Source organism: Sceloporus undulatus, chromosome 3 (assembly GCF_019175285.1).
Source record: "Sceloporus undulatus isolate JIND9_A2432 ecotype Alabama chromosome 3, SceUnd_v1.1, whole genome shotgun sequence".
NCBI lineage: Eukaryota > Metazoa > Chordata > Lepidosauria > Squamata > Phrynosomatidae > Sceloporus > Sceloporus undulatus.
The window spans coordinates 60405813-60416627 of NC_056524.1; the positions used below are offsets into that span (position 1 = coordinate 60405813).

The 10815-nt window shown below is 36.7% G+C and overlaps 1 protein-coding gene across 1 annotated transcript in view; it reads left to right on the forward strand.

Moving 5' to 3' along the window:
* The window catches only part of NCAM2 (neural cell adhesion molecule 2), a 290517-nt gene that overhangs the window by 222333 nt on the left and 57369 nt on the right, over positions 1-10815 (forward strand). Inside the window, exon 14 of the mRNA XM_042459409.1 lies at positions 4119-4240. Coding sequence (XP_042315343.1) covers positions 4119-4240 — 122 coding nt within the window. The remainder of the gene's footprint in view (positions 1-4118; positions 4241-10815) is intronic.

Below are 10815 nucleotides of genomic sequence, written 5' to 3' on the forward strand. Positions count from 1 at the left end.
GGTTTTTTGGATGATGCTGCCTCCAGCCCTTCTCATGCCTAACATCCCAGAGACCAATCTGAGTATTCCTCTTTTATGTCTGGAAGTAGTTTACAGAATGACAGGAAAATGATGCCATTAATGGGTCAGTGTCCTTAAAAACTTTATTCTAAATTGTGTCATCTAGTCAAGCCAAACAATTTTTTGTAGCAGAACCACAAATTCTATTGATCATACATTACTGTATTTGATTTTTGCATGCAGTTTAAATATGTTAAACTCTCTAGTCTAGAAAATAGTTTCTTGGATTCCACTCTGGACCCTACTGAAAAATCATCTGGAATCCTGTTATGATAGAATTAACATATTCTATGCATAATGCAACTTGTATAGAAACTGTACAGCACACTCTATACATGCTGCAAATAAATCCAAATAATTATTCATTTCACAGCATATTGCAAGTGTCTAGCCATATAATAATAAAGAGAAAACAGCTTTTTGAACTAGCTACATACTGCCAATAACACATTCTGTCTTCCACATCCAAGGATCTAGCTTGTACTTCCTGTTTACCTTATGGTGAGACAATTGTGATCAACACAGTTAGCCTTTCTGTACTATCAACAGGCAGATGTGATGATGAACTGCATGTATTACATCGGTTTTTTTCACAGAAGCCATTGCAAACATAGCACTGTGAGGATATGGCCTATTTTTCCCGAGCCAGGAGTAATTGTGAAGGCAGGATTCCTGGTTGCACCAGAAGATTTCTGCCAGTTATATTTTACATGTTTACAGTTTAAGGTAATTCTATCCTGACTTAATATAGTTGCTGAATATTAATTCAATATACAACTTTCAGCTCTTGGTTTAGGAAAAATATGTTGATGAAATTTTTAAAAAATTATGAATTCCTTTTCAGAGATCCTATGATAGTATTATGTGTTCATTATTGTTCATTATTGTTTAAGATTCTAACTACAAACAGGTTCTAGCTTTTAAACTTAAAACAGGATACAACCATAACTGCTTTTGGATCATGAATCTACTTTTCAGGCCTCAAGTTTTTGTTTCTTCTTTTCATTATTATTATTGTATCATTCTTTGGCCTTTCTGTTTCTCTCCAATATTCACAACAGCCTTCTAGAGCAGCTTCTTTTGAAATATCAGTGTACCTACGGGTTCTCTATAGGCCAGTTTTTAGAAGGGGAAATGGCTAGAATCAAGAAAACCATAGGGAAGAGGACATTAATACTTTTTTATTGCAAAGAACATGAATATGGTTTATGCACTTGTATTTATTTCCACTCTTTATCACCAGATGCTTTCATGTTATATAAGAAGAAGGGTCATGTAGCAGTGCAACAGTTAGTACAAAAAAGTTGTAACGTTCTTTTTCTTCATTGGTTCCAGTTCTCGGTGTTTTCCTGCTGTTCAAAAAACTGTTCAGAGTATTTGTACTTTCGGAATGGAAAAATAAAATCCATAAAATAATTTTATAAGTTGACTTCTGTGTGAAATTTTTGATAGAGAGGGACATTAATGATGATGATGATGATGATGATAAGGGCTTATTTATAACCTGCCCAATAACCAGGAATCAGGGCAGGTTACAACAATAAAGTAAGTACAAAGCAAATAAACAATAACAATAAAATAATGAAGCAATTCACAATAGCAATAAATAGCAAAAAATGAATATCAATTCACAGCAGCAATAAAATTAACAAAGCAAATTACATAGGAATAAACAAACAAAACAATTAAATTGAAAATAATCTCCATTCTCAATCCTCCATCCCAATCCTAAAAATAATGTAAACGATACACAATCATAAAACATTACAATCTAGGACCATAGGAGGGAAAAACAGCTGGGCTCCTGTGCCTCCAGAGTTTCTCTGCTGGTCCCTGGTGTTTTTAGGAGAGGCAGGTTGTGGTTCTTGGGGTGGCAAGGAAGCTTTTTAAAGTGCTGCTTGTCTACCACACCCTCAGCAGCTCGGCTCCTATGCCTCCAGAGTCTCTCTGCTTAGCATTAAATATGTTAAGGATTAGGCAAGTTGTCCCAGCTCATGAGGAACAAAGAGAGTTGCTTCCTTTAGTCTCATCTTTCCCCTCTCAATCCTCTCTTACCCATCTTTTCCCACCCATGTTGTTGTCCTCATGCTTCATTCTGGGGGCATCAGTATGGGGAACATGTTGCTCTTCTGGCATGGGCTTGTGGTCTTCACTAACCTCCATATCTACCACTCAAAGTAACAATTTCACTTCACTTTGTGGTACAACTGGCCATGTATACAAAGATGCAAACTTTGCCTCCTGAAAGAGAAATATCATATTGTGATGTACTTGCCCATGAATAGAGCTTTGGATGCACACTTGTGAGAAATGGATTGCGGCTTTGAAAGCCTCTTTCTAATTCAAACAACTTAATGAGGTAAGATGATAAAGTCCCAAACAAAGTCAAGGAGTTGTAATAGTAATTGATGGTATTGTGATACCACAGTACACACACACACACACAAATAAAAATTGTTTTTTGAAATATACATTTTACTTTGCTAGATGTTTTGCTAATTTTGTCAATACAGTATACTAAGAGTTGAATTGGCATTAATCGGTACTCTGTTTTTGTAAGATGATTGGGGCTCTACATACCGCCCCAATAGAGTGGTGTCCCACTGCCCCTTTCAGTGCCGGATTGGGGCTACAGCAACCATATGCCATGGGTATGATCCGGCAGTTTACCACTACATTTTAGAGTGGCGAAAGGTGCTCTTGCCACTGCGGCAGCAGCTTTTTGGCGTTTCTTCGGCAAAGTACATCTAAAACACTGCGTCAAAGAAATGGTGTGACACCAACCCACCGGGCAGGCAGCTGTGCAGTATGATGCTACATCGGGGTGGAGTTGGGGTATGTCATGCCCCCATTGCACCCTGATGCTGGCGTTTCATGCTGGTTTGTAGAAGCCCAACTTTCAGGATGATATAATTTTTCAATAGAACCATAACATTATTTTTACCTAGTTTTTCCTTTAATTGCAACCCAATTCTAAATTTCTGTGGTTAAATTCAATTATTAGTCAGATTCCATTGAATCAATGAAACTTCTGAGTCATTTTGAATCCTATCTCAGGAGAAAAGTGGGATATAAATTTGATATATAAATAAATAATCAAGTTCCTATTGGATCATTGAGTCTACACAATTGTATTTGATTTATATACAATGTACCCTCAATATCTGTGGATACAGATACTGGCAAATGCAGATTGAAATCAAGAAACATTTGTTTGTGTGTTTGTTTGTTTCTGATGACCATGCTGAGAAGCAGTCTCAGAGCAATAGCAGAAGCTACCATAGCAAGACCCAGGGAAGTGAATGCCTCCCTTTCCCATAGAAGTAAATCCCACCACAAAGTGACAGTCAGAACTTAAACAATTTCCTCACTCTCTTTCCCATCTTCACATCACAAAACTGCTGCCAAAATTTAAACTTTTGCTTCATTCCATTTCCAACCATCTGACAAGTAAGTCTGCCAGAATTAAAACTTCATCACTCAATTTCCACTTCCTCATAAGGAAGACTCTTCCAGAATTTAAACTCTTTCCTCAATCCATTCCCCTCTTTCTCTCAAAGGAGCCTCTGTCAGAATTTAAACCCTTTTCCTGCCAGTACACTCCTTCGCCCCTTTCTTCCTGAAGCCCTTCCCTGACATGGATCGGTGACAAAGATGTTTAAAATTTGGCAGAGGCTTTGTGCTGGAAGGTTGAGAAGGTAGAAAAATTCTGGCAGAGCCTTAGTGATGGGAAGTTGGGAAACAGTGCAAGAAAACTGACGTCTTGGTGCCCGTATATTATCACCCAAATAATTTTAAATATTAAATATTGACCCAAGCATCCATCTTTTTTGGTATCTAGTGTGTGTGTGTGGGGGGGGAGACTGGAACCAAACCCGAAATTTTCCCTTTGTGTGTAAGGAATATTTGTAAAAAATACTCATTATTAAGTAAACAGTGCTCATCCTTATAATTTAATTCACAGTTTTGCTGTTCTGCCAGAAAGCAAGTCCTCTCTTTAGAAATAATAATCATATATCATAAAATAATTGAATTATTTTTATCATTTTGCTTTTCAGGTGAACCAAGCCCACCATCTATTCATGGTCAAGCAAGCAATGATAAAAGCTTTAAACTTAGCATAACAAAACAAGATGATGGAGGAGCACCTATTTTGGAATATATTGTAAAATATAGAAGTGTAAGTATATTAATTATAAATTTACTAGTTTTTATCATTTTTATTTTGAACGTACATAAGAAATTTGCCAAGACAACTGCTCCTTCAGAGTGATTATCTGCATATAAGAAATTTAAACTGTGAGAGCAGGGCAACTAATTATGTGGCAAATGGATACTTGAAATCCTAAAGTGACCAAATTGGAGAGAGACAAATTCCCTACACATTTTCAGGGAAAGAAGAATTTTAATGAGAGCCAGGGTGGTGTAGTTGTTTGAGAATTGGACTACGACTCCAGATAATAGGGCTTGAATCACATCTCAATAATGTAAACCTACTGGGTGACCTCGGACAATTCACACACTCCCAGCTTCAGGGGATGGCAAACCCCTTCTGAAGAAACATGTCAACCCCCTCCCCCAAAAAAACTATGATAGGTTCACTTTAGGATTGCTGTAAGTCAGAAATTAGTTGAAGGCACAAAACAACAACAAGGAATTTCAAAAGAATTCTGTATGTATTTACATGGGAGTCAATACTCCGCAGCTGCAGGAGTTTACCGTGTACCATGCAGCTGTGAACAAGTCTACTGATGTCTTTCTCTCTCTCTCTCTCTCTTTCTTTCTTTCTTTCTGTCTTTCTTTCATCTGGGAAAAAGATGTCACAGTTGTAGATGGTGATGCAGAGTGTGGGAAAATACTATACATAGTTTTTATTTATGTGGGGAAAATCAATTTGGTTTTTTTTTAATTATTTCATAAATTTCATTAGTGACTATGAATTGCTGGCAATAAAATATTAGGCAAAGTTTTCCAGATGATTGTTCATATGAAGTATGTGTGAGAGTACATTATATCTTATTAATTCATCATTAGCAAGGGATAAAAACACTAATATTTCTAATGATCCAAAATAATATAAAGTTACAGCTTAACATTTTGCCTTAATGACAAGCATTATGATAAAAATAAAATCCACATAAAACATTTAATATTTTTAACAGTGTTTTATTTTTAACTTCTAATCAAATATTAAAGTTCTAAAACTTGTGGAGCTTTGGAAGATTTTGAAGTTTTGTGTCCTAAATACATCAGATTACTCTCTTATTTTGGGCACTGTTTTGTTTTTATTTTTTTTTAATCTTACTGCACTTTTTATAGGAAAATCCATGTCTACAGTGAAAATAAATGGGAGTGTGGATAATATGGATGAGATACATTTCCTGTTTTTTTTTAAGCTCCTAAAGGCTGTTATATCTCATCTCAAAGAAACAGGTGAACATTAAATTAGTTGTTGCTAACTGTTTTCAAGTTGATCTTGACTTAAGTGAAATACCTCCAAGAATCCACGTTTGTAAACACAGTGTACAGAAAACCTACACAGATGGACAGATACCTGCACAACCCACACCTAGGACAAAAAAGAAGCTCAATAAAAACACTGGTAGGCCAGAAAAAATGGATCTGTGAACCCCACTTCTTCGAAGATGAATTGAAGCACCTAGACTGGGCTCTACAGGTTAATGGTTATTCCAGCTCAGACACCAGAAGGTCTGTCAGACCCATAAAAAACCAGAGGAGTGAAGACAAGCAAACACCCAAAGGGAAGGAATTCTTACCATACATTAAAGGAGTAGCAGACAGAATAGGGAAACTGGTGAGGAAAAATAACCTCCAAATGGTTTACAAACCAACCAAGAAAATCCAGCAAATGCTGCACTCAGCGAAGGACAAGAGAGACCCTCTCACAGTTGCAGGAGTTTACTACATACCATGCAGCTCTGGACAAGTCTACCTAGGGACCACCAAATGCACTGTACAAATACGAATCAAGGAACATGAGAGACACTGCAGACTGAGTCAGACGGAAAAATCAACAGTAGCAGAACTTGCCACAAACCATTCTGGGCACAAAATGCTGTTTGAAAACACTGAAATTCTGGACCATGCAAACAACTATCAGGTCAAAATGCACAGGGAAGCCATTGAAATCCATAAACATCTGGATAATTTCAACCAGAAAGAAGAAAACCTTAAAGTGAACAAAATTTGGCTACCAGTCCTGAAAAATAGCAAAATGAGGACTCAGCAAATGCAAATGGGAGACCACTCAGAGTCAGGGGCTTTCCCAATAGATAATGATCACCAAATAGCAGACACTATTCTGCTTTGCATATCCTCTCACCCTGAGGCCCTGCCATCAACAACAGAACAATATACAGATTAACATGGAAATTCCTCCCTATCCAGGGTCACACAGAGTGTGTGTGTGTGTGTGTGTGTGTGTGTGTGTGTGTGTGTGTGTGCCAGTCAAAGATGCTAGCAAAACATCAAACATCAGGAATAAACTCTTCTAAAACATAGCCTGAAAAAACCACAAACTACCTCCAAACTATCCTATCTTCAACTGTCCTGCTCAGACTGAGGGCCGTACTCTTCTTCATTAAGTCTATTGATCTGTGGACTCTATATGTTTTCTATATGAGAAGAGAAGATTAAGAAGTGATATATTAGCCATGTTTAAATATTTGAAGGGATGTCATATTGAGGAGGGAGCAAGCTTGTTTTCTGCTACTCCGGAGAACACAACCCAGAACAATGGATGCAAGCTATAGGAAAAGAGATTCCACCTCAACTTTAGGAGAAACTTCCTGACAGTAAGGGCTGTCAGATGGCCCTTGTGGTCTCTTCCAACTTTACAATTCTATGATTCTATGATTCTTTCTACATCAGATTCTATCACATTTCAGTAAGGGCAGAAGAGTCAAGCAATTGTAAAAGAGTAAAAAAAAACTAATAACATTGATACTACACTTAAAAACAAAATTTTCAGCTGATTTTTATAGCATCATTGGCAATAAGGTAAGATAAGGGGGAATCATATGAACAAATACTGAGGGTATTTAATAGTTAACCTCTAGTCTATCCCAAATTTTCTTAGGCACTTGCAAACAGAGCAGATGTGAGGCTAGAGCTAGATTGTTGTATTCATTTTCCCTCTGGGAAACAAATAAATTTCAGTGCTTCCATACCTCCCTCCTTTTGCCATGGATGTTGCTCAAATTGGGAGGATGGTGAATGCTGCACATTTACAATTTTCCCTCCATATTCATCAGCACATTGAAGGCATGTCTCTTTCCCTCCAGACGGTAAGAAAGAAGCTACCAAGATAGTTTTTATGGTAGTTGGTAAAAAGAGGTAAGAACAGATCCACCACACATGAAGAATGGACTCTTTCTCTGGGTGGCTGAGGTCAAAGTAGATTTTTCATTATAGAACAGAGTATTCACAGCAAAATTAACAAAGCATTATCCTTGTTCCAATATTCTTATCTTTGTACCTCCCTCCTTCCGTCTCTCTCTCTCTCTCTCTCTCTCTCTCTCTGTGTGTGTGTGTAAACTGTTAATTTCTATTTCACCTCCTCTTTCTGGATCTTGAGATGAGTGAAAATTTTTCAAAAAGACAGGATGGTTTTAAACAACATTTCACATTCATCTTTACATTTCTGTTGATAACCGATGATGTGTAAGGAATTTCCGATATGCCACTATCAATATGAAGAGTTTCTTATTCTTATTTTTTTAAAAAAAAAAACACCCCACCATTTTAATGTAGTGGTTTTGTCTACTTTTCCTTTACTCTCATTACCTGTCAATAACAGAGATGTTAAGTGACACTAATAAAGCTGCCTCCTCCCCAATAATTTTGAACTTCACAATAATCATTGCTTTTTGAAATTAATTTTTAAAACATTCAATATAGCTGTTTTCTAGCTGTTCTGAGACAGCAAAACATGATGGTTGTAGCTTTGTTTTTATTTTTTGTCCGTAGAACATCTATCAAACAGCTATTTGGTACAAATGGCACATTCTCTTTCAAACATGCTATTACTTTAGAAGGAACTTACAGATTATATAAATTGTAAGTTTATTTTAGTTTAAAATATTTTGTAATTAATAATTAAATCATATCCTTTTATTTGGTGATTCTACATAATACAATAGAAAAATAAAGAAACCTGTTACTCTTCCCATGCCTTTTCTTCTTGTATCGTCTTAAAATGTTAAATTGGTGCAAGGTTGGGCCAAGACATTTTGTTCAGCATAGCAGAACAGTAAATGGTGTCCCAAACTTACATCCCAAACATGTAAGTAAATGTGCATAGAGGCCAAATACTTTGACACAAGAGCAGAAAATCCCAGTTTTACATGCAATTTAAAGATATATATCAACACATCTTGTTCAAAGTACTAGGTGATTGAGTTGGAGACCGTGTGTATGGCTGAAGGCAAGAATTGAATAAAGATAAGGAACGTGTAAAAGCTGTGTCCAACAGAATGAATTCAACCAACAAATAAGGCTTCATCTCCTTCTTTTACAGATTTTCTCAAATCACATTTAGGGCTGAAACAGATGCCCATGAGAAAGCCAGATTGGGGCCGTGGCAACTGCATGTCGTGGCCCCGGTCTGCCTTCTTGCTGGCCCAAAAAAGGAGTGGCAAAATGCTGTTCCTTTTTGAGCTGGCAAAAACTTTGCTTTTCTGCCACTGCCACGGCTTTGTGGCACTCCTGTGGTATGCGGTGTATAACTGGTGCACCGCTGGAGTGCCACAAAGCTGCCTGTAACACCGGCTTGGGAGCAGCATCGGAACATATGACGTCTAAACACTGCTCTTACACTTCCCCCAAGCTGGCTCAAAGAGTCAGTCTGTTTTTCCCCTTTTTCTCACTGTAACTGAAAAATTATGTGTGAAAAGAAGACAGCTGAAAATGTGATCAGTCTATTGAAAACAATGTGGTTTTAGTTATTAGAATGTTATACCAAGGCCATGGGTTTAAACCTTAGTTAATTTTTTTCAATTAATTGAAATTAGAAATTAGAAGAGGTTGTGTGGTTTTTCTTTTCTTTTGTTTTTTTGTTTTGCATATCATAACTTCTTTTTGGAAATAAATAAATAAATAAATCACAAAATTCTCAGGGTTTCTGTGTAGAGACATATCCTGTACAAAATCATTGGGGAACTCTGATTGCAGGGGAGGGGGTGAGACTGAATCCTGAAATGTAAAAAGTAATAGGTGATCATTTTCTGGTTGGGATACTGATGTACTGAAACATCAATCTACATTGAGATTGAGTACATTTTAATTTTTCGTTACATAACTATTTGCTGCTTTGGAGATCCAGTGTCTAGTCATTATTCATGCTGTTTAAGCCTGGCTTACCTCACAGGGATGTTATGAAGAAAGTCAAATATGCTACCTTGACCTCGTTAGAGGAAAGAAGGGGTTTATAATAATAACAAATGTGACTAAAAACTGTAATAAATAACATAATGTAAAAATAAAAAAAATATTCAGCATGATAGATCTTTGTGCATAGCTATACGTCGGCAGCCTTCCACTGTGGTCAAGGATACTTCATCCATATTGTTGATGGCATTAAAGAAACCCATGGTATTCAAAGATATTTCCTTCTCATGTATAGATTGATTGGGCCTAAAGCAACCATGTATGAATTATTTATTGTATAAATGTATCTTATCCAACATACCATGGGCCTTATATTATAATTTTATAACTTGAAATCTTAGACTTTCCTAAGGTTTTCACTACTTACTTTAATATTGTTATTTTGTTGTTGTTGTTGTTGTTGTTACTTGCTGAAACATTAGCTTCAACATACAAAGACCCTATTAAAGAGTGTCATCCAGGACACAGTGTTATTAACAGTTCTGCTAAGGACTTGTGAATCTAGGGCTTTGGCTTACATGATTGTGTCTGTCTCCCTATAATGTAGTTTTCCTCTTTTCCTATTCCCACTTTTCTAAGCATTAGGATCTTTAAAAAAGAAAGAAAGGAAGAGACGTCATACAATAGCCTCAGTCATTTTGTCTTCTAGTAAAAGTTCAGTCTTGATTTGTTCTAGGTCTTGTTTAATTATCATTTTGGCAGTTCATTGTATCCGTAGCTCTCTTCCAGTACCACATTTCAAATGAGTTAATACCCTTCCTGACATCTTTTTTCACTGACCAGAAATTAGCAGTATTGTAGCATTGGTATTGAATGATACAGTGGTACCCCGGGATACGAATTACCCAGCTTACGAATTTTTCGGGATACGAAAAAATCCCATAGGGATTTATTGTTTCAGCTTACGAAGGTTTTTTCGGGTTACGAAAAAACCTCGGCGCTATTTTCAATGGAGCCGCGGCGGAGCCGCGGCTTTTTTTCCATTAGCGCCTATGGCAATTCAGGTTACGAAGGTTTTTCGGGTTACGAAATTAGCCGCGGAACGAATTAATTTCGTAACCCGAGGTACCACTGTATATGAAAGCATTATCTGGTCTTCATAGCTGACTTTACAATGCTTATTCTGATTTCTTGACAACAATATGCAGTTTGATATATGACTGAGCCAAGGTTTAGAATGTCTTCATCATCTACTTAAAGTTACATACATCCTTGTGGTTATTATTTTTGTTTTGAACCTGTCCTTCTTTCATCTCTTTTGTATAATTTTTCAGTGTATTGGTCACATAAGCAATCCACACTTATATTAAATTTCCCATTTATGTGCAAACATGGCTTCCAGCTGCT